The sequence below is a fragment of the Olea europaea genome, chromosome 11 (assembly GCF_002742605.1).
Source record: "Olea europaea var. sylvestris chromosome 11, O_europaea_v1, whole genome shotgun sequence".
NCBI classification, from domain to species: Eukaryota; Viridiplantae; Streptophyta; class Magnoliopsida; order Lamiales; family Oleaceae; genus Olea; species Olea europaea.
The window spans coordinates 26,484,349-26,509,726 of record NC_036247.1 but is presented as its reverse complement, the minus strand read 5'-3'; the positions used below and the strand labels follow the sequence as shown (position 1 = coordinate 26,509,726).

The 25,378-nt window shown below is 34.4% G+C and overlaps 1 protein-coding gene across 10 annotated transcripts in view; it reads right to left on the bottom strand.

The window, feature by feature from the left end:
- Nucleotides 1-9,895: 9,895 nt before the first annotated feature.
- Nucleotides 9,896-25,378, bottom strand: part of LOC111403884 — a 35,596-nt gene continuing 20,113 nt past the window's right edge. For 5 of the 10 annotated variants that reach the window (XM_023032523.1, XM_023032521.1, XM_023032524.1 and 2 more), the window contains 10 exons: nucleotides 20,058-20,139; nucleotides 19,483-19,529; nucleotides 19,302-19,364; nucleotides 16,835-16,909; nucleotides 16,635-16,685; nucleotides 14,295-14,372; nucleotides 12,826-12,960; nucleotides 11,858-11,965; nucleotides 10,891-10,956; nucleotides 9,896-10,478 (listed from right to left, as the gene is read on the bottom strand). In XM_023032523.1, the coding sequence (XP_022888291.1) occupies nucleotides 10,410-10,478; nucleotides 10,891-10,956; nucleotides 11,858-11,965; nucleotides 12,826-12,960; nucleotides 14,295-14,372; nucleotides 16,635-16,685; nucleotides 16,835-16,909; nucleotides 19,302-19,364; nucleotides 19,483-19,529; nucleotides 20,058-20,139 (774 nt within the window). In that variant the 3' untranslated portion in view covers nucleotides 9,896-10,409. Of the gene's footprint in view, nucleotides 10,479-10,890; nucleotides 10,957-11,857; nucleotides 11,966-12,825; nucleotides 12,968-14,294; nucleotides 14,373-16,634; nucleotides 16,686-16,834; nucleotides 16,910-18,933; nucleotides 19,023-19,301; nucleotides 19,365-19,482; nucleotides 19,530-20,057; nucleotides 20,148-25,378 lie in introns of those variants that run through there. The other 5 variants (XR_002704585.1, XR_002704586.1, XM_023032525.1 and 2 more) reach the window with 5 other exon arrangements.

Below are 25,378 nucleotides of genomic sequence, written 5' to 3'. Positions count from 1 at the left end.
TGAACTTGTGCTTTAATACAATGTTTTCTTATAATAGTATAATATTAATATAATGTATAAACACTATTAAAAACTTTGAAGGTTTTCTTTATTTAGTGAAAAAACAGATTACTAGTAATGGTAAGTTTGTCCCTCCATATGGCATAATATTGACTCTTGTGGAAATTCGATGAAATTCTCATAAAACATCAAATCAAATCTTCCTTTGATATCCTTTAGGAATAACAAAATAGTATTCTTTTTGACTATTTATGTAGTTGGGTTCTGTTTCTTCAAGAATATCAATACAACTTCTTCATATCAAGTTTTGAGTATTGAGGAGCAATATGTCAATATTATTCTAGAATATTGAAATTAAAATGTCATGTTGTTCATGATAAAGTAATATTCTTTTAGAATAGTATCATGTTTTACTTCTTCAAGAGTAAAAACAAATCAAATATATCAATTTAATATGTATAAATAACATATTTTATGTTGTGATGAATTATAACATGCAGAACGAATACAAAAAATTAAATATGCAAAATGCAATGATTATAATATGTGCCTAACAATTAATTGAAGAAAACGTGGCAATTTATCAATTGAAATTGATAGGTGGATGCGTGAACTAAAATAATTATATAATGTAATTATAAAATTTATGTAATTGAGATAATATGCAATTCTTAAACTGAACAATTGATTTAAAAGAGTTCAATTGTTGTTAATGTCGCGAAATTGATCTTCAATTGATAGATTTCGAGCTCAGTTTCAACTTACCAACCAATCAACCAAAATTCTAACCCACAACTTAGATTCACTTATGGTTGCTTTCTTCCTTTCTCACCCACAAGAGGACACGATTATGGTGGTGATTTGCAAACCACAAACGCAAAGAAAAGACTAGAAGGCAAAAGGCATGAAGAAGAAACAATAGGGCAGTCTCGGTTTCTTCTCAACAAAAATGCAAAAAACACACGGCTTTCAATTACAATGAAGGCCATATATAGATGTAGGTTATAGCAATCAATTAGGCCAAGACACAAGATAATGAGCCAAAACTCAAAAAAGCCCTCTTTACGTGAATTTGAGCCAGAGCAACATTAATACAATTAAGTTGCTACTAGAAGTCCACGCTGTTTTCTAGTTGAGCATATGAATTGATTGGTTGATAATTATTTCACTCATCGTTCGAGGCCTATGAAATATTATCCGAAATTGTTTAAAATTATCGTCAGAGATTTATTGGGTATCAAAACCCAACAAATCTCCACCTTAATGTCCAATAAACCTGCAAGCAATCAAAACACACAATTAGTACTTGAATAATTAAGGTAACCAATAAAATTGGGATCACGGCCCTTACCTCATGTTTTAGATTTGAAATACAACCCATATCTGCTCCATATATCACAAGGGCTAAGTTCAATAATGCCAAATAGGAGCAAATAATCGCAATGAACATTCAAGAACAAATAATTATGCGATAGTGATATAACATAGGATAACTTATAGATCTTTAAAAAAAAAGTTCACACAGAACAACAAATTAACATAAAGTTAATCGATCAAATGGTCAAAAAACACATGCAACAAATGCATAAATAACCTTACGAAAAGATCTCACCTCACTTATCCTATCTCATCTTGTGTTGCTCACACTTCAAAAACACACATCTCCCCTCATCGCCTACCATGCTCACTAGAATGATCACTCAACCTATGTCCAACTGATAAGTCACATTAGATCCTAAATCTATAGGATAATCATCTATCACTCCATCACTTCTCCCAATGTACATGGACAATGGGTCTACATCGAACATAAGTTATAGAAAGTGCATCTCTCACACTTCATCTGATCAGGTCTTCTACAGATAAAGGATTTCAGATATTTAGTCACCTTTCTACCTGTGATCCAAATGTCACACTCTACATTTTCGGTACAAACTATAATGTATTCTTAGGCATCTATACTCCACCTACCAAAAGACATAAAACACACTACTAATGTGTCTCATCCTACAATACATGCAAGTAATTACACCAAGTAATAAGATCATTTTAATTCATATAGTTACACACACAAATAAATTGAAAAGTATAACATATCAACGCAATAGAATTAAGCAATCACACACATGCAGAAAGAATTACACAGATGCACATGCAATAACTAGGTTTATTCTCAATAAACCTCACTAGAGTCATTACCTGACATAACCAAATTCGACTCCTCTCATTTTTCCCATCCATTTATCATTTTCTTAGGATAATTCCTAATAAAGTGTTCAACTTTACCACAACTATAACACCATCTACCATTGGACTTGTCACGTCCCTTGCCCTTTTTCTACCACTCTCATCACTACCCAAATTCATTTACTTAAATTTCATTTTACTTCTCATTATATGTAACTCATTACTCCTATTATCTTCCATTTCAGCCTCAATTCCTAACTCTTAAGGTAATCTCTATATGAATCAGGTATTGAATTAAGCAAAATAATGGCTTTATACATTTCAGACACCTTTTTCATCACAATTAACGATATCTTGAACAAGTTTGTTAAAATTATCCAAATTGTTATCATGATCCTTCGAATGATCCATTTTAAAATTGGAAAATCATTTAAGCAAGTACAACTTCTTAGGAGTGGATTTAAGCAAATATAAGTCCACTAATTTTTACCAAAGTTTTTTTGTCGAATCAAATTTTCCAGCTTTTCTCATGATAGTATCAGATAAGTATAAAATAATTGAAACGTAAGCAAGTTCATCATATTCTTCATTTTGTGTTTTTGTCAAATTTGCCATTTATGGCTTTTCAAACCTTTTATTGAACCAAAATTCCCTTTATCTTTTTGTTACGAAATCTAAAAATTCTCTTTCCGAGTGAAAATTTTAACTTCAAAATGTGAGACATTTTGAGGAAACAGAATAACCAAAAGTGCACAAATAGGTCACACAAAAATCCAAAGTCCGGAGTATACACCGTTCTACATTCCTAAGGTTTCATAAGATTCAAAATCTTAGATCAAGGGATGTTCAAACGATGCAACATGAATGTAAGTTAACAAAATTCAAAAAATCTCACGTAATGCAGGTCATTAAACACATAAGCAGTTATTAACTTACAGTTAAATTCGACGCTTCAAATAGAGCAAGTGATTACCTGCATTATGTGAGATTAAATCCGACACTTCAAATAGAGCAAGTAATTACCTGCATTATGTGTTTAATTACCTGCACTACGTGAGATTAAATCTGACGCTTCAAATAGAGCAAGTAATTCCTAAATTTTTAGCACAAGCAATGGTTACCCTTTTATGGTAACTCCAATGCTAATGTCACTCCACACGATGACGCGCTAATACTGAAATTTAAATTGGGATAAGCCAATATAATAGAGTGAACCAATCTAAATCCGTAAATTACGAGAAATGCAAATTTGTTGATTTAGGACCACCACTATTCCTCCTTAAAGTTAACAGCAACTACAGCAACCAATCGAGTAAAAAAAGTGAATCTTGAACACACAAGGGTAACATTGTCCAAGTTTCACAGCAACACTTAAAACTGAAAACGAAAACCATTGCAAGGTTCGTTTCTTTGTCCGGAGGAAACTGCCTGAAGAAATCATCACCGGAAAATGTATCACGTGCCCTAACGTTTGGTTGTCGAAGTTCCACGCGCCAACTGCCACGTGCCTTCATAACCGGTCAGACGCCACACACCTAGGTGCACCTCAGTCTACTAACAAGTCGGTGGTCTTCCTTCGTCCAACAGGTATGTGGTTTCACCAAAAAATGAATAAACAAGTCTGGCAAAAAAATTTCAAAACTGAACTGCTTCGGTTTCCACTTCTATTGCATTTTCAGACCAATTTCAAGTCCATTTTTGGCCAAAAATCCAATAACAACATTGCTCTAATACCAAATGTCGTGGAATTGATCTCCAATTGATGGATTTCGAGCTTAATTTCAACTTACCAACCAATATCAACTAATCAACCAAAACTCCATCCCACAACTTAGATTTACTTATGGTTGCTTCCTTTCTTTCTTACCCACAAAGGGACAGGATTATGGTCGTGACTTGCAAACTACAAAGGCGAAGAGGAACCTAGAAGGAAAAAGGCATGAAGAAGGAATAATGGGGCAGGCTCGCTTTCTTCTCAACAACAATGCAAAAACACACGGCTTCCAATTACAATGAAGGCCATATATAGATTTAGGTTATACCAATCGATTGGGCCAAGCACAAGATAATGATCCAAAACACAAGAAAAGCTTTCCTATAAGATAATTTGCTCCAATTCAACATTAACACAATTAAATTGCTACTAGTGGCCCACATTGTTTTTGGGTTGAGCATATGAATTGATTGGTTGATAATTATTTCACTCATCGCTCGGAGTTTATTGAGTATCAACGCAATATTTTTATAGAAAGTTCAAGTCCTTATGTGACCCCATTTCCAATAATGCATTTTTTTCAAACTTATTTTCAACCACATTTTGTTTTAATAAAATAATATGACATGTATACCTAAATTTTTTTTCTACTTTTTAACCATATATTCTTCAAAAAATCAATATTCAAAAATCTATTTTTACCAAATAATGAGGCTCAAACAAGGGCTAAATATAGAATCATATTTCCCCAAGAGCATTGACATAAAATTCATCTAAAATATAGTTATATGCATATATATTATACTTTACCAAGAATAATAATACAATATTATTAGTAAATATTGTTATTGTGTGAATTTGTGCTTCTTCTTGTGCAACAAAATAATCCAAGTAAAACATTTATTTTTAAACAATGCTACAATATTCTTTTAAAATATTGATTTAGATTATTTATTTTCAAGAATAATAACACAATATTCTTCGGAAATATTATATTGAAATATTGAACGAAAAATCTTACATTCAAGCAAACATTTATCTATCATAAATTGGTATAGTTAAAACGATAGGACTAGATTGATTAACTATACCGCTTTATAAAGCAATTCAAAGTTTGGAGAATACTGATAATTTCTTTGAGCAGCTAAGGAATAGAGCATGAGGGAGGACACCACTAGCCGTATACAAACCAGGGATCCGCGTGACCAAGGCCATGACCAAAAAGAAGAGTTTATTTGTAAACTCAATTGGCTAGAATTTCTTGACTTTCTTTAGCTGAAGGAAAAATTACTTTTTCTACCTAAATTGGCTAGAGATTTGTGTGTAGAAAGAGAAATGGATTTTGCTAACTCAATTGATTTGAATTTCATTATGATATAATGTTATTAATTAGAGAGGAAAAAACAAAGAAGTCAATAGATTTATTAAGAACAAATATTTATATGTTACAATTAAAACTGCAGGTATAATAATAATAATTTATAAATACTACTTTATTTATAATAACTTTTATATTTTCATTTTTTTAATAAATTGGATTAGCTGTGCTGGTCATGTATTGTCGGGTTGAACGATGGTAGCATACACAACCATTTCATTATGACACGTGAAAAGTAGTTGAGTCTTTTTGTAGGAAAAAAATAAAACATAGACCTGGATTAAATTATAGATTTGATTCGAAATCAAAGTTAGCAATTAATTTTAATCACATATTTTATGGATGTACAATTTTTCTATTATACATTTTATTAATTTTTATCAAAATCTACTAAAAAATTGATTTTAATATCCACCAATTAAGGGCATATAATTATATCGTTATTTTAATATAAATGATCATTCACTATTTAATTTTTAAGAAATATATTTATCATTAACTAATTATTAAATAATATGTTGCCACTGCCACTGGATGCAAGATAGATGCAAAGATGGGCACAAATATTTTTGTAAGAGAGAATTCAGGAATTTAGGGCATAAAAGAGTTTTTATCCCTCCAGTGACGCTAAAATCCTAATTACTTTTTAATTCCTTTTTGTGGAAAGAGTGAAATCCATTATTAAATGTAGTCTTAGTTTAAAAGGCGCAAGACAACATGATCGAACTTCAAAACCTTGGCACATTGTGAATCTAGATTTAATAATGTTTTGCCTTAATGAATGGGGGAGGTAGCCAAATTAGGATATCACTATTGGCAAAAAAACCAGCAAGAAAAAAGAAGGTAACTCAAATTCTCTGATTTTATAACTTAACTGGTAGTTTAGAAATCTTTCTCGAGGTACCCACCACTCGGAGTACCCTCACAAAAGGAAAAAGATGTATCTGTCACATAAATTTAATTATAACCTGATTTTTAAAATTACATAACATATTTATTAACTTTGAAATTATATCTTCTAACCACCTTAAATGAGTATGTTCTCTAAAATTACTATAGAACCAAGTTTTCAAACTTTGTTTTTAATTAAAAATTATTGTGAATTTTTCAAAATTCATAAAAATATATGGAAATCAGGAAACTCTTAAGTCTCCAAAATGTTCGCTAGAAAATTCAAATTTTGGAAGCCTGTGGAATCGAAATTTACAAATTTTCACTATATTCACATCTCATTCATATTTTAGTACTTACGATGTGTGGATGTTATCGGAACACCACAAATATCTACAATTCAGTGAGATCATTTTGTTGTGTAAAATAATTGTTGGAACGTCGTTTATAACTTATTCCAAGACTATTTATGTGAAGCCAATATTGCAGAAACTTGCTAAGACCTTGTTTGATTCCTATTCTTTTGAAAAAAATACATTTTTAAACAATATTTTAACAGCATTTCAATTACACATTCTTCAATAAAATAATATTATACGCAAATTTAAAATTTGTACTTACTTTTTAACCACACATTTACTATCAATACACTACTCAAAAATACATTCTTATGGAAAAAATGGGGCTCAAACAAGGGCTAAGTGATGGAAATTTTTTTGATTATTTTTGGTAGCGATTCCAAACCTGACGAGGTTTAGATTTTTAATACAACTTGCAATTTTCATATATGTCTCAATCGGGATTTGTTTTCAAGATACGAAACAGTTTCAAAATGTGTTGTAATAATGGGTAACAATGCACCTTGTAAGGTAGCTGGTACTGAAAAGTTTAGAATTAAAATGTTTAATGTGATGGTTAGAACACTCGATGAGGTAAGATATATTCTAGATTTGAAAAGAAATCTTATCTCTTTCAGCACTTTTGATTCAAAAGCGTATAAGTACATGGGTTAAGATGGTGTCTTAAAGGTTAGTAAAGATGTTCGTGTTGCATTGTAGGGATAGAAAATGTCCCAATTGTATGTTTTGTAGGATTGTGCAGAATCTTTGAATATTAGTCAGCAGAAATTAGGTGCATTAGTTGACATTCAGTTTTGTATAGTACTGTTGGAGTTTAGTTTGGGTCTATGTTGAAAAATGTAGCTCAATCGAGTTTAGAGACTGTGGGTAATGTTGCTTTGCCACCACCACCAGTGGTGTTACAATATTCAATTGCTAAAGACAAACCCAGGAAAGATATTAGGCCTCCACAAAGGAAGAAAGAAGTTGATTTAGTAGTATATATTTTATATGGTTGAAGGTGTTGAGTCTAGCAAAAAACCTTCTAGAGAAGTAGTTTGTAAGTTGATTCTATTACAAAGTGTGCTTTTGCCCTTGTTTGGCGATTATTGAGTTGTTTTGTGAATTTTTTTTGTTGCTCGTGGCAATAATTCCTCCAACTTTAGCATATGAGGTATTTGTGCTGAGCAGTGCTTGGATTCAATCGATATTTACTTATTAAGTTTATCCTAATTGGATTGGGGAAGAGGTGGAGGATTGTGTTTCATAATTTGTTGAAGAGTTCAGTTTATGCCTTGCAATGAAATTTGTCTCTAGGTGAAGAATATTTGAAGTCTGGTCATCATATTGTAATTTGGCAATGCTTTGAAAATCGACTCAAAAAAGGTGAAGGGTAAAGGGTCAAAAGGTTCAATCGGGGTCGAACTCGGACCAAACCAGATGTACTAAATACATACAAAAATAATAAAATATTATGAAAACAATAATTTTTTTTTTATTTTTATATTAATAATTTGTTAATTAGATTCTTATTTTATAATTTTTAACATTTTTGTCATGCCATTATCCCACATTGGAGGTTTATGTAATTATTGGAGAGAAGTGCATCAATAAAATGTACTATTCCATATTGGAAGTCTATAAAACCATTTAAGAGAGGTGCATATAGAAAAAGAGCATGTCATCCGATATTTCTCTATGAACCATTGAATTGTAGCATATGAAGCTCGTTCATGAAGTTGAAATTTTTTAAATTAAATAAAATTAAAATAGCAAAATCACAAAATCGCAACCGGTTCATCAGTTTACGGTTAAATCAGCTAGTTCAATGGATTTTTAATTGATTTAGTCATAAGCGGTTAATCGGGCATTATTGACCCGATTTTGGGACTAGTTCCCAATTTTACCGGTTGAACTGGTCGGGCCAAGTCGATTTTGATAACATTGTAATTTGGTTCAAGATGGAGGTCTGTTGAACTTTGACCTAAATTCGGTTTGGTTTTGGGTGATTAGTTGAAGTATGGCCTTGAAGAGATCAAAATATGGACTAAGAAATGATTTCGACCTTTTTCCGTTAGCTGCTCGCCAAGCTCTCACTCGAGCGCTCATAACAGGGAGTCTGGTACTTGCTCACCGTCAACTCGCTGCTCGAACGGTGGGTGCGCCACCTCTCAACGCTACACTGGTGCTCGAGCGCTGCTATGTTCTAGTCAAAGATTCTCTTTATTCTAGGCATTTTTTTTAAAAAATATTCTTTCCATCTCTAACACTATAATTAAAGTTTGACAAGGTATCCTATGTATGGTTAACTCTTCACCATGAGTTTAATAAGTTGAATATCTTGAGTTTTTGAGTTGTGCTATGATTACTATTTCACATCATATCATATAATCTCGTCCTTAATTACTAACAAACGGAACTAGAGAAAGGAACAAATTGAGCTTTATCATCTGCAGGCTTCTACCTAGAAACTTGATTCCAATTCATGATTAAACAGCCTTCGTAATAGAATAAATATTTGTCGATATCAAATCTGAGTTGACAGGAGTTAAAATTATTGTTTTTGTATTTTCTTATTTGTCAGAGCATACAAATGTTTAACTTGGAGAAGATTTGACGAGTATCACTTGTACACGACATACACTCCACATAGAGAATTGAGCAATGATTATAATAAACTTTTAATAGGATCATTATGAATCTTTAACCAAGTAAATTAGCTTTTATTTAATGAAAATTAAAAATAAGTAAATTACTTGTTCTGATTTTATTCAAAAATATACTTATTTTGCTAGAAAACAGTTTGATGATCAAAAACTTTATTCAATTTTAAGACCGTATTCTTTTTGCATTTGCTAACAATTAAGGTGTTTTCTTTTACGCTTATGCTAAATGTACATAATGATTTATTTTACACACGCATAATTTGATAAGATATAATTGGATTAGAATTTCTTTAGACCCAAAAAAATAAAAAATTAATAATAATAATAACAGAAAAATCCTTATCCACACTCTTTGATACTTCATCTATATATAAACAATCATATACAAGTAACATTATTCTTTCTTTCATTTATTTATATACATTCTGGGTGGTCCAGCTGATATAGAGTATTATTATTAATGACCCCACAACTATATAAATTTTGTAGTTGTTTCCTTCGGTAAATTTATAACTCAGTGTACCAGCTAATATTGCTTGATGAAAAGAGATCATTTGAAATGAAAACGAACAATCATCTTCCCATTTGTTAACAAAAGCTACTAGTAAGTGGGAAGACCACAGATCTCATCTCAGATTTGTAGCAACCCTTTCCCTAAAACATGTATTATCGTGATAATAGAAATTAACGTCGTTTCTCATCAACACGACAAGACTGAAAATTGCTTTGACGAAATTATTTGCCACTTAAATAGGTCTTGAGAGAAATTTCAATTTGGACAGATCAGATCTGTTGTCCCATTGGTTACATATTGGGCATCACTTTGGTAACAAGAGCTTATTTACCGAGGGGTCAAGATTTTAACGAAGAGACAGCCCTCTCCACAGCCCAGCCAAACATGGTCCCCCAGTTAAGGCTGGCTGAGTTAGAGTTTGTCTCCATATGCTTCAAATTTAATGGCAGCATAAGGTAGTCAGGAGAACTAAATGCAGCAATTGAATTCTGTTTCCTGCTCTAATTGCTGCCTGCCTGGGTAAAAAAAGTTACATTTTCACATATGGTACAAAATTGCCAGTCACAGGACCAATATCTGAAGCACGAGAATGCTTATATGATGTGCAGAGTTTGAGGAAGAATGGGGAACTTTCATCTTTCGACTACTTACTTTTATACTATGTAAAGCCGGAGAATTTCACCATATAAAACGTGCGTTCCACCGACTTTGCATGAGACCACTACTCTTTCTGGAAGAAAGAGAGTACAAAATCTGTGTGGACAGAGAACAGCTGTGTATCCACAAAGAGCTGTAGTCAAACAAAACAGTATATTATTCTCAACATGAATTAATCAAAGATCAAAACAAATTATTCGAGTCATCAGAAGATAATAATTATTTTTCCCCACATTTCAAATAGCTTATCATCATTCTTGCATAAAATTTGGACAAAACAAATGATATCTGTCTCAAATTTAAATTTAAAAAATCACTTATTATTATTTTGTGTAAAAATTAGGTTGAACCAGAATACAGTATAGTAGTTATATTCTCCCAATAATGATTTCATAAGTGCTAGCAAACATCTGATATTAAATTACCACCAATATGAGATTCGGATATTTCATAACTAGTACTAAGACACCTAACCGATGTCCATCGTACAAATGAGGCTGAAATCTCTAATATAAGAAAGCTTTGACTTTATAGAACCAACATACCTTCATAAAAGGTTGATCTCGACTAGGGAATGACTCAATGAAACTTTCCTTTAATAGCAAAGATACCTGTCAATCATAGGATAAATTGTTGGTAACCTATGTCCATACACAGACTCACACATGATTCTTGAAGTGGATCAGAGCCTCAAATTTTCCTTCTCCACCAATAAACTATATGAAAAAACTAGATTCTATATTATACCAAGTATGCCTTCTAAGTGAATATGATTACATAACAGCCTCGGCAAGTTATATCACATGATTCTAAAAATCTTCCACAGAAAAACTTTGGAAGACAAGCAACGGACAAATTAAGGAATGTATAACAGAAAATAACAGAAATCATCAGACACAGAAAATCATTAAATTTATTAGCCACGACAGGTAGGGACAAGCCACATGTAGGAAATGTCTCAACAAACATACAAACATTATATGAAGTAATTTTGTGACACAAGCAAGCTCATAGTTTTTTGGAACCCTATATCAAGTAGCAGGAGACAGATAAATGTAGCTAGTCCCGTGATTGGCTGAAGGCAATGTAGAGGACAGTTTTACAGTAAACATGATTTGGTTTTCACGAGAACGCTTGCACACTTTTTTCTGCAGATAATCATACATCGCATGGCATTGGGTGATTTTAGCTTATCTAAGGTCTGAAAAAGACTAAAATGAACAAGACTTCCTTGAATCACAACTTCCGGATGGATTTATGACTTGCAGAGCCTAATATTTCAAGTCAAGATAGATTGTTGTACTTACAGTAATGAAACATAATAAACATCAGTATATAATTTTGTAACTCTGACAAGCAAATTGTTTCACAATAGAGGAACTTCTTTCCTCGATAAAGGAAAAAGGAAAGAAAGGGGGAGGGGGCTGGTATTCATTTAAACTAATTAAAAGGTTTAAAATGTTACTTTAGGCAACTTATCAGATTTATAGTATTCTAGAATATTACACATACCTTGTCATCATTTGATTGGACATTAGTAATTGTATGAGATCGAAGGTTGGAACACACAGAATCCAAGTAAGACCTCAATACTCCAAGGAAACTTTTGGCAGCTTCAACCTACAGATATTAATATAGCTATTAAGAACATAGGGATACACATAAAACAGAATCTGCACTAGTGATTTTAAAAATAGCTACGCCTCATGTCATAAAAATAAGAAATTTCCAGTCCTATGTATTTGTCTGTACACAATTTTAGTTTATTTATTTATTTTTTTGTGGGTGGTGGGAGGGTTGAGAACAGCAAGCTTTTCTTTATTAAATAGAGGATTTACATAATGAAAGGGCCATGAGTTCTCAAAGAAAAATCAAAAGCAACATAATTACATGTGAATGCATACAGAACGAGCTACTGTCTGAAACCATATCACTATAATCCCACTAAATCAAACCCTAGGACTTGAACACAAACAGGCTAAACAACCACCACAAATCAAGTAGTGTTGGGAAATCTGAACATAATTTAACGTCCATATTCTGTACATGTTCAAAAAATAAAAAATCAGTGTTTGAAAACATTGCTCAATAATCAGAGCACCTAAATTGCAACTTCTTCTCCTCTCACCTACCCCCATAAAAGAAAATCTACTCTTCAATTTCTTTATGTTCAGAGAATCATAGAAATCAGTAATCATGTTATTTCTTTTAACACCCATCATTTGGAAGGCAAGGACAAATTCTTAACCTATACACTATCAAACAGATTGATGAAAGTAGTTCCTTTATTATCTAAATTGTAAATATTATGAATAAAACTTCAAACTTAATATGTGCTGGATTAAAGAGAACAACACTTATTTATGAAATTCATGATGATCCATAAATCTTAAGAAATCCATTAAAATCTGAGTTAAGAAATCCATAAATCTCAACTTATTTAGAAAAAGAGCGGGAAAAGTTATGGTTCAACGACATACCTGCACATCAGTACATTCATGAAGTGGCCTTTTCTTCCCCAAATAGCTTTCCCCTACTAGCTTCGCATGGTAAGGACTAAGGGACGAATACAGTTCTCTATGTTGAGGCAACTGTGGTATAGCTGGTGATTTCACCTATCCCCTCAACACAAAAGAAAAGATATTAGGTAGCTATGGTGAAGTGAAATGCTTTTATAAATGTTAACAAGACTAAGAAAAGACGGCAACTGTGAGCTATTAGAGGATTAAGGATTTATAGAATCTCCAAAAAATGAAATACTCTCTATTTTAGAGAGTCGGCCTTTAAATTATGCTCCAAGAGACTCTTCAAGTTAACATTTTAAAATATACCCAATCTATAAATAAATGCTTTCAAAATATTCTGATTTTCAATGCTCCATTTATTGACCCAACTAAATAGTATGTACAGAGAAAATAGAGGGAAATAATATAAAAGATGAGGGAAATTAGTGAAAACAAAAGATAGGAAAAAATAATAAATATATATTGGAAGTAGTAAAATTAAGCCCCTGTATGGTTGAAATTAAAATCAAAGTTTCATCAGATTATGATAAAAGTTGATGAAATATGATTGAAAAGTTGTGAGTTCTATGAAATATAGTTAAAATTAATTATTGATTTTGACTTAGATTAAAATTTTAATTTTAATTTTTACCAAACAAAGGCTAAGAGTAAAAGATAAAAGGTCTGTTGAAGTATTTAAAAATCTTCTCTCTAAATTTATAGATGATCTCTATATTGCAAAATATGCTTAATAAAATTAGTCTTTTGGAGAAACTCTTACAATAGCAAGCACCAATAGTCATACTTAGAATGACAATTCAAACTATGCAAAAAAGTTCTCCTAAGTGCCCCATTGGGACCCATATATTACCAAACGAAAAATAAGCCTAAGATTGGGGGCACTAAATGTTGATTTTAAGCTTGAAAAATTGTGATATTATTTCAAGTACAAAAGCTAATTGAACCAAACCTTTTATTATTTCTTTCAAGGCATTAAGAGGTTCCAGAACATAAAGACCAGTGGAAGTATCTACAAGAGTAATTGCTTCCCTTAAGCTAAACTTGAGCTTCTTTTATAATCTAGGGTGAGAGTCGTACTTGGAATCACCAAATTGTTCATATACAGTAACCAATCAAGTTTCCAAATTCCAACGTTTTTCAGATTCGACAACTCTGGAGGAATCTATTTTATTTTTTCCCCAATATATGAACTCAGTAAAACTAGATTTTAAGTCTCCAAATAATTTAAATTTCCTGCATATTTGTTCATGGTAAATATCCTCTTGGCCAAATATTTTCAGGGTCTTACCATATTCTCTCTGGTAGTATACATGCTTTGTAGTAGACCAACATCACAATTCAATTGGCATAATCATATCTTGTATGACCACACTGTTACATTTCAAGCAACTAATCTTGGATTGGTTGTTTCAGAAATTACACACCTGGTTTTTGTTCAGATCCACAAGAATGACATTTGTTAGCTTAGACTGTAACTCAGCTGTCTTGCTTTTTATGCCTACCTGTTCAAAGAATAAACGAACTTTGAAAAAGCAATAACTAAAACTGAGCAGATTCACAGAGTAGATTAAAGTGAAACACAGCACACTGTCATCAACTAAAATTCCAGACTAAGCACTTAAAATCCATTTCTGAGGTTGATATGTAATGAACACAGGTCCAAAAATATTGAGAAGCCCGAGAATAAAATATAACAAAATTTGGTTAAATAATTTCAATTTGAGAACGATAACTGTATGACAGCATGGTAAATATGAAACTATGACGAGCTTTATCACTTTCATGTGTTTTGCAAGCTTAACTATAAGTTTATGACCTGATTTGAGACTTCCTAACTTATGACTAAACTAGATAAAGAGAATGCAGGCAAAGGTGAGATGAATTTATAAATATGGACTAGCTGTCATTCTTTACTTCAAAATTAAGAGCATGCCCACCATCTGTTCTTGAATAATGTATGCATAAATGCTTTTGCAATGCATGCATAATCTTGCAAAAATGTCATTTGTATGTACCAAATAATCTGTTTGATATTGATTTTTGAGTGATTCATGGATAGCATACAATGAAGCTCAGAAGAGAGATTCACAAAATAGATGTGTTAACTACCTGCTCCATGCGTGAATGCATAAATAAATAAAAGATACTAAATTCTAAAGGCTACGCTAGAGTTACAATGCAAGAATAGTAGGACATAAACATTAGGGTCAATTACTTGCATACTAAGGCAAATCTCATACATTTCTAAGAACAGTGCATGGTCAAATATTCGAGTACAATCATAAAATGGTACAATTTACTGAGTGACTAGGAAGATCAACTTAATATTGACAATAATTTGCGGAACGAATTCTCTCGTGTGTATTACATTGAATTTATAGAATATTACAAGCTATATAAGGAAAGAAAATAATTAGGTATATAATGGAATTAATCCCCGATTTTCTGTGATTTTATTAACCTATACATGGAAATATACTCTGATAAATATGTACCTAGAAGTATCAATAGATTTTACTAACCAAGCAGTTAGATGTCCATTACATTGAATAAAATAAGAAATGGCAGAACATGAAGAATACAGCATTCTGATACTTTTATCGGATTCGTTATAGACAAAATATAGGTATTGAGATAAGTCCAGTGCTTCGAATCTTTAGGTCAATAAATGGGTTCCGTTAAAGGAAAGCATCAACAGTTATCTCTGCTGATGCCCATGTCTTCATTAGTCAAACTAAAGTACTATATACAATTGAATATTATATTAAAAGATTTAGGGGCTGTGTGATCTTGATACAAGTTGATAAAAAGCTAATGGGTCTCATGAAATATGTGGTGAAAAAGTGATTTTAAGTTGTGGGTCCAATAAATGTGTGGTTAAAAATGAAGTTCGACTAGCATTTTAGTAAACAAAAGCTCTATCAAACAGGCACTTATGCAAACAATGTAAAAATAAATTATTTATTGAAAACATAATTGCTATTTTAGTTCTCAAAAAGTAATTAATTATTTAAATAAAATTCACTTTGTACTTGATTATTTGAATAAAAGTAACGGATAATTTTCTGCTTGATGTTAAGGTTTGCAACTGTTCGACTACTGAAACACAATTGGTTTCTGAGTTAAGAGAGGAAAACCCAGGCATTCTACTTGCCAGGCTACTTTAGTTACTCACATTATGAGATTTACCCTTGTGATACTCACAATGGAGGGAAATTCTACGAATACATGAGCAATGTAAACTAGTTTAGTTCTGTACAATGGAACGCATCTGGGTGTGTAATTCAGGGCTGCTGTATCTAGTATGCAAAAGTGGTTATGGACATTTATACTAATAATCATCAGATTCAGATTATGTGTATTTTCCGTTATTAAGGATGCTAAATCCAATTAACAGAGCAGTGAAATTCATTAAAAACTAAGAAACTGTTATATTTTTATCGCAGATATGTGATTGAGTGAATGTGAAACAGGTGTCATATGCCAAAAATGAGTATTTCGTTCTTGGGACAAGATTAGAAATGAATCGTGCAAGTAGAATATACCGCATACCAAATGCTTAGCAAGTCTAGCATTACATTAACCAAGAAAAAGAACAGATCTCTACAAAGTGACGCAATATGGAGTTGAAGCAGCAGTTCACTGCAATATTTCATTTTAATGTCTCAATTTAAAATGCAATTTCTAATGAATAATACGAGAGTTGATAACATTGTGGATGCAAAATTGGCAAGGTAAAACAGCCAAGAGTACATGAAACTCACGATGTAAGGAACAGGTGCATCCAGAAAGTCCAGCATGTCATTAGGCAAAACCTGCAAATGAATGTGTGAAAAAGAAGAAAATATACCAAGAACATAGAAAGGTATCCAGGAGTACGTTTAAATGAGAAGCGTAAGGAAATAATCAACAGGTCATGATCAAAACATTCGAAGAAAGATTAAAGATGAGAACAGAGAAGTACTGGCATTAACAAGCTCTGCCACTGATAAGGACGAATCAAGGGGATAATCGAAAGAACTGAAGCAGACAAAATACCCTGCATACCAAACAAGAAAAATTGAAGATGGCAGAAGACTCCAAGATCTTTCTTCAGCAGTTAATCATATTATAAACAAAAGAAAAGAAAACAAGTGGATACAGGTAGCATGGATTACAAAGATTGGCTCCTTTTAGAATGAAATACATTGTTTTGTTAATCAAATAAGCCGCTATAGCTTTATTATGTAGTATTTATTATACTAAACTCAAATCTGTATTTGATCTTCTAATTATTGTTGGTCATGAATATACATTCACAGCTCATGTATCTTATTTTAATTGTAATAAGTGGTTTACTTGCTTAAAGAGAGAGATGTTTGATCTAGAATAATCTTTAGCTGTTAAAACTTTAGATCTTTAAGATTCCTATTTAAAGTTCAAGTCCTTGTTTAAGAAGAAAAAATCTTTTAATTCTAATTGTACAACCTAAACCGGCAGTAATCTACATACTACCATTAGGCATTAGCGCCCAAAACCACCTCCAAATTCCAGTAAACCTACTGTTCTTCAAAATTATTCTCAAACCTTCCAAACTCATGACCACTTAATCCACATCAATTCACACCACGAAATCCATCTAGCCAGGCTCTATGAGAAACTTTCTAAAGTCTTCTGCATCAATTTGGTTATTGGAGCCTAGATCTTAACCTTGGTTCTCATACGCATACTGGAGAACACTGGAAATTCCATACTTTGCCTATGATGTTCTTAAATTGAGTGGCTTACATGTTCTTAAATTGATGTCACTCCTAGGAGCAATATTTTGTTAGAAGAGCCTGTCATGATGGAATCACATTGCATATAACAGATTCTTACCAATTGCATCCAGAAAGAACTTGGCAAGGAAGGAAGTATAAACTTATTAAGGAGTATATGACTTCATATAATCTTCATCCACCATAGCATCAGATTGCCAGTGAATACCTTGCTGATTCTCTCTCATATTCATAAAACATGATGGCTACCACAAAATCCTTTCCAAGCGAAGATACAAAACAACTAAAATAGAAATTGGCATGCATCTATTGCCAGGTTGTTGAATGATTAGGCATGAAAACTTCTCATTCATGGAGGGTGAGAATTTTCAAATTACTAAGATTTAGATTCCGTGTCTTCTACAGTAAAAGCCGTCCATGCCACTTCAAACGAAGTTAATATTGGAGAATCTGGGGAGAGAATTTTAAGTGACAGAGCAAAGCTTGAAAGAGAAAGATTTAGAATCAACCCCCAAGTTTGTTGAGAAATGCAAAACCCTGAAACAAGATCACACTATTTAGATTTAAACTATAGTCGTCATATTATCAAAGAGAGAATAACGACAGTAGAATTTGATTTTAAGCTTATAGATGGTATTATAAGGGGATATAACAACAGACGAATTTGATTTCAAGCTTAAAGATCGTATTATCGGGGGGAAGAACAGAAGAATTTAATTTCAAGCTTAAAAAGCTAAAGCTTGGATGAGGAGAGAGCTGAAAATCAGGATAGCTATCCTCTTGAATGAACACCATTGAATTCATGACGTCTGACAAGTTTCATACAGAAAGGCTTTCTCCCCTTTTCCTTCGTCATTTCGGCAAGGATTCAAGGAATCTATAGATTTCATTGTTCGTTGTAAATAAATACTACAAAATTCGGGGACAATTTATCTCAAATGTAGGAGATGATGAGTAACAAATGCACAGCAAAGAGAAAATACAGAATTATAGATGGATAAGATCAAATTTGTGTTTCATGGAAATCTATGCTTTTCTGTTATTGGAATAAGTTGTTGCAAGGACAATCTTCACCCATTCTCAATTGGCAACTTTTAGGTCTTCAAATAATTATATGATATCTTTATAGCAATATAATTTACTAATGAGAAACTGAAATTGTGTCATGTTTGTATAAATTTCGGAAGGGTGAAGCAGTTACTAAAGATTATTTACAATAAAGCACCAAGGTGGGTGTGATATGTTAATTAGCACCTATTGTTTTCTTTAGAAAACCAATCAAAACCTTTACAAAACTCATGCCCACCTCATCCACATCGAATCCGGCTACAAAATCCATCTTAGGAGGGCTTTATAAGAATTTCTGAAGTTATCATCGAATCTGCCCAGCCCAAGCTGCCAATAACAAGACACTCATAATTTTATATCTGATTATAGATCATATCACAGTGTTCAAGTTATAAAGAGGATGGTCTTCAGCAACGAACTAATGATCAAAAGAATTGATAAAAAAAAAAAAGTATCAGATTAAATGACTAAGACATTGATGAGAAACAATTAAAATAGAATACCTAATAAATACTCAGTCTTCAAGGCAATGAGAATAGTTCTTAGCATAGATTCACAAGAAAAGAATGTACAGTTCCTCATGCAACAGGATGAAATAACACTTACCAAATTCGAACAAACAACCGCAATCTGTTTCTCCAGCAGAGCTCCAGCAAATAATGTTAATAACTGCAAAATGTTAATAGTAATAAGCAATATTTATGTAACCTAATCTTGTTGATACATGTCCTAAAAGTCTCCAAATGAAATCTCACTCTCAAACACCAAGGATGATCTATTGACTTGCCTGATGGCACGAGTGGCCTCTCAAATATGCATGTCGTGATGCAGGTGCTAAGTATTGAAACAAAGGCATCAGTAAGTAATACAAGCATGTTTGCCTAAAATTAAAAAAAGTACTTTTGTGTCGAAACACGCGTAGATGCATTAGTTCTTTTGAGAGTAACTCTTAACTTAAATATCAAAATAAGTAACTTACCTATTTTCTATTGATCACTTTGTTAAAACAGACTTCTTTAGTAGTGTATTTATCAGTGAACATTTTAAGCATAGACAAACATGCTCAACATCCTTTACCGTAGACTTTCCTTGCTAAGTGTGTACAGCGCATTATATTATGTCTATCTGAACATTTTAAGCAAGCCAATGATTATCATGGATTACACCTTTTCGAAACCTTTCATAAAATATGATTTTTTTTGCATTTTTAATTCTAACCTCCTTTGAGAACCACAGCCAGCGAAAGCAAAATTTTCAAAAATCATACTTCACAAACTCATGAGGCTTCAAATGGTTTGGAAGCCTTAAGAACCAGTATGCCCTTGGCAGAAATTTATTTTCTTCAATGTGTGATGAACTTACATGCTCCAGTCGCAAGGAACCACATAAGCATGCAGTAGCCCATACTGATAAAGCAGCTGCCTCCTCCTCCGCCATGAGCGCACTGTGGGCCTTAAAGAAAAACCAATACATGATACTGAAGAAAAGAGCTTTACTAGAGAGGGCGACACAAAAACTTTACAGCGTAAAGTAGCAGAACAAATGAGCAGGTCGCACTTTCCCTGACAAGCACATTTCTTTTGGAAACTAAGGATAAGGGTACTGCAACCTTTTAAGTGAACAGGCAGGGTAAAAGTTATGCTCATTTTGGTGAAAGAAAATGTACAAATCATATAATATATGACACACATGCATAAAATTACTCATGTTTGTACATGCCATATGTAAATTTGACCTTACCAATACAATTGAGAAAAAAAAAAAAAAGTTTGTCCGTGCAGTTCCTTTCAGATAACTTTCCCCATGTCAGAATAAATTTTAAAATTTTTCATTTTAGGCACGAGAGGAAAGGTGATTCATTTTGAGAAATGTTAAGGATGTAAATTATTGAGGAATCACATATATTAGACAATGAGATATTGAGTTTCCATAAACTGTAATCTTAAATTTAGTCTATATAATGAAAGTAGAAGAGAGGAAGATTATAAACTCCTCTCGGTTAATACCAAACCCATTTCTCAACATGGTATCAAAGCTTGGCTTTTAGGGTTCGGTATTTTCTACCAGTTTTTCCTCTTCTGATAAATTTTTTTTTTTTTTTTTCACATTCCTTCTTCCTCTGTTCTTGCCCTTGCCTTCTGTGAGTACCTTCATGTTAGGTGTTGGAGTAGTCGACCGAAGTTCTGTGTGCGGTGTCGGTTCTCGCTGGAATTTCTGCCGTTATTCTGTGGTGGTTTCGGTTGGTGAAGTGGTTGGAGTTCTCATATTGTGTAGCGTCTACAGCAACAATTGACAGGTATTTTTGGGCGGTGACATCGTGCGACAGAATCGGCAATTGGCTAATTGCGATTGCGAAATGTGCTTTCATGCAGCGAAATCGGCTGTGGAATCGACAATCTGTCTTGCTGGAGCCATCTGTATTGGGTCCTTGTGCATGTGTAGTGGTGTAAAATGTTTGTATTGGGCAGTTGTTGTTTGGTTGGGCTACCTTACGTTTGGGCAAAATTGATTTGGGCTCTATTTTATTCCATTGAACTTGGCTAAATTTTGTTGACAATTTATCTTGTATAACTCTTTTGGCTAGTTGTGGTTACCTCCTTATTTAACGCATCGGTGTGACTAGCATCATGTCATCAAATATGCAGATGTTCAATCTAACTGGTCCCATGGTACCTAAAAAATTGCACTAATTGGGCTAGGTGCGTCGAGGTATTTTTGAGAGGAAAGGATTTGTTTATCCACTTGATTTTAGACAAGACATCTACAAAGTCTTCAGAAAATGACTCCACAAAGGTTGATTCTACTCTCAATGATCAGTGGGATCAAAAGGATAATACCATCATTGATCCTATAATTGGAAGTATTGAGCCTCATATCGGGTCTTCTGCCCTCTATATGTCTACTGCTAAACAAATCTGGACGCATCTCAAACATTCTGGAACTGGAAATGTTACTCGAATATATGAGACGTGTAAACAATACTTTAGGCTTGAGAAGGGCTCCTCCAGCTTTGTTGAATATTATTATAAGCTTTTGGCTATATGTCATGAGAGAAAAGTGCATCAACCCTCTCTCTTGATTTGATGGTTATGGAAAAATAGCGGTAAGACATTGATATGGTTATTTTTCTTATTAATCTTCCATCAGAGTTTGAAGCGGTCTGGGCACAAATATTAGGTGAAAAGGAGCTTTCCACTCTTGCAGAGATATTTTCTCATATTCAGCGCTCCACTCTATCATATAGTAGTCTTAGCGATCATTCTGCTTTTATTGCTAAAGGTGACACATCCTGGGTGGTCAGAGTGGATGTGATAAAGGTGATTTTAGCTCTCGGGGTGGGCAGACGAGACACTAAAGGTATTGGTCGTTCAAGAAATCATGAACCTAAAAAATGTACCCATTCCAATCATATAGGACACTCCATTGAATTTTGTTGGGATTTACATGGAAAGCTGTCAGTTCTACAAACCAAGTCTCATCTAACGAGGACCATCAATCAGCATCTACACCGATGAATAATTCTAGTTCAACATCTGAGTCTAATTTCATATCTGTACCATGGGATGAATATGTTGCGTTCTTAGCTCATAAGCAGGCCACTCTCACACAGTATACGATGGCTTCTCACCGTCTCTTGTAATCCTATCATAATCCGTCGATCATCGATTATGGAACAACCAAATACATGATTGGTTCGTCCACTTATCTTCTTGATTATCATCTTGTTACATCTTCCAAATGTGTCACTCTTGCTAACATTTCCTGAAATAGTGTTAAAAGCTCGAGAAATGCCTACCTTAGTCCGAATATTGATTTGTTGGCTATCCTTCATGTTCTTGGCTTTTGATAGATCACCCATAAGATTCACTTATGCAAGAAAGAAGAAGGGAGCAATCATATCTAACGTGAAGGATGCTAACTTAGCTTCAGTTAGTTGATAGGGGTAAAATAGTCATTGTGCTTTGTAAGGGAATGAATAAATTGTGGGCGGGAGAGGATTGTAGGCAGGCTTTTACTGATTCTTCTGTTAGAAAGGGGGGAGAGACCAGGCCTCTCTAATAGCCTTGGAACTTGTCTCTTATTTTCCATTAATTGAATTTCCATAATCTGTTCCATTCTTCCGGGTTCTTAGTTGATTTATTGCAGAACTCCCAGAGAAGGAGCCACACCTGGAGTCAGAGGATGAGGGGACTTAACATTCTGGTATCAGAGCAAGAATGACGCTTACAGATCGAGTGGCATTGTTGGAAACAAGGTTCGATGAGTTGCAAGACGGGATGGGTGCAATGAAATCTGAGATACAGCGAGACATGGCTGGATTAATGGAGAGGTTTGATATGGTGATGAAGAAATGGGATGTACAGGAAAGGGATAGAAAGGAGAAGCGAGTTTCGTCCGATCCACCGGTGTTCCCGACGAATTCCGATGAGATGCAACAGTTAATGAAATGGGGGAGAGCACTGGGAACCCCCTGCGCCGTGAGGAGATTGGGAGAATAGACAATCGAGGACGTCGTCTGGAATTGCCTATCTTCAACGGCGATGACCTGGATGGTTGGATTTTTCGTGCGGAGCGGTATTTCAGCATGAATCAATTTACCGATTGGGAAAAGATTGAGGCCACTACAGTCTTTTTCGAGGGTGAGGCTCTGGCCTGGTATCAATAGGAGGTCAGTCGACAGCCATTGAGAAGTTGGGGAGATTTGAAGCTCTTACTACTTAACAAATTCCGGCCATCACAAGAAGGATCAATTCTGGAAAAACTCTTGGCGTTGAAGCAAGAAGGGACGGTGAGAGAATACCGTCAAATGTTTTAGATCCTCGCTGCATCTCTGCCGGAGATTCTAGAAGCTGTACTGGAAGGAAATTTCATAAATGGGTTGAAATCGGCCATAAGAGCTGAAGTGAGAATGATCAGGCTGCAAGGATTGGGCCAAATCATGGAAATGGCCCAATGGGTTGAGGACCGTAATGAGTCCTTAATGTGAGCCTAGTTATAGAGTGGCCCGCTTAAAGCTAAAAACCATAGTAGCCAACCGTCCATACCCAGCCCATCTACAATCAGCCCAATTTACCGGAATTTATCCCCAATTCAATCGACCCAGTCCATAGCACCAGCACGGCAAGCCCTTATGGTGCCTCCCAAGGCGGCTGTGCCTATTACGCAGTGCTCGTCAACAGTAGTGAAGGGTGGGTCCCCTTTCAAGCAACTCACTGATGCGGAATTACAGTCGAAGAGAGAGAAAGGGCTGTGTTACCGTTGCGATGAGCGGTATAGCCCGGGACATCAATGTAGAAACAAGGAACTGCAGATCTTAGTGGTGCAGGAAGAAGACAGCGAAGAATTTGGGGAGGAGGTTGACGGGATGGAAGAGGAGGAAATTCGGGACACGGTGGAATTGTCTATTAAATCTGTAGTGGGTCTTACCGCTCCCAAGACGATGAAGCTTAGGGGGGGAATTTTAGGGCAGCCTGTTGTCCTGATTGACTGTGGAGCTACCCATAATTTCATTTTCGAAGAACTTGTTCGAAAGCTTAGGTTGAGAGTGATAGGTTCGGCCAGTTTCGGTATCCAATTGGGAACTGGATTATCGGTTAAAAGCGAGGGAGTTTGTAAAGGGGTGGTGGTTTCTCTGCCAGGAATCGAGGTAGTCGAAGAATTTTTTCCACTAAGACTTAGCTGTACAGATGTAATCCTAGGGATGAAATGGTTGGAGACTCTAGGGAAAATGCAAGTGAACTGGGGAGCCCTAACAATGCGTTTTAAGGTTGGAGGGGAAACCATTGTACTGCAGGAGGACCCGAGTTTGGATAAAACGCAAGTGTCCTTAAAATCGATGGTGAAAACTTTCAACGTGGGAGAACAGGGCATCTTGCTGGAATTAGGAAGTCTAAGAGTAGAGGCTGCGGAGAAGACAACTGAGGTTCCCAACCCAATTAGGGAACTACTGCAGAAATATAACGTGTTTGAATGGCATAACGAACTTCCTCCTCCACGATCGAGGGATCATGCAATCATTCTACAGCCTGGGACAAGGCCAATAAATGTCAGGCCGTACCAATATCCGTATGTTCAGAAGAATGAGATAGAGAGGCTAGTCAAAGACATGTTGACAACGGGAATTATTCAGCCCAGTTTCAGTCCCTATTCCAGTCCTGTCCTTTTGGTGAAGAAAAAGGACTGCAGTTGGAAGTTTTGCGTAGACTACCGGGCCCTTAACAAAGTGATTGTACCCGATTGTTTTCCGATCCCAGTTATTGATGAGTTGTTAGACGAATTACAAGGAGCTCGGATATTCTCCAAGTTAGATTTGAAATCAGGGTATCACCAAATTCGGGTTCGGCTGGAAGACATACCAAAGACCGCCTTCCGTACTCATGAAGGACATTATGAATTCTTGGTAATGCCCTTCGGGCTGACAAACGCACCGACGACCTTTCAGTATTTGATGAATGAGGTGTTTAAACCATATCTACGGAAGTTCGTACTAGTCTTTTACGATGACATCTTGATTTACAATCAGCCTATGGAAGAGCATCAACAACATTTGGGGACAGTACTCGGGATTTTCCAAGAACATCAGTTGTATGCCAATCACAAGAAATGCTTGTTCGGTCAACGGGAAATTGAGTACCTGGGCCATGTTATTTATGATAACAGCGTTTCTGCAGATCGTACTAAAT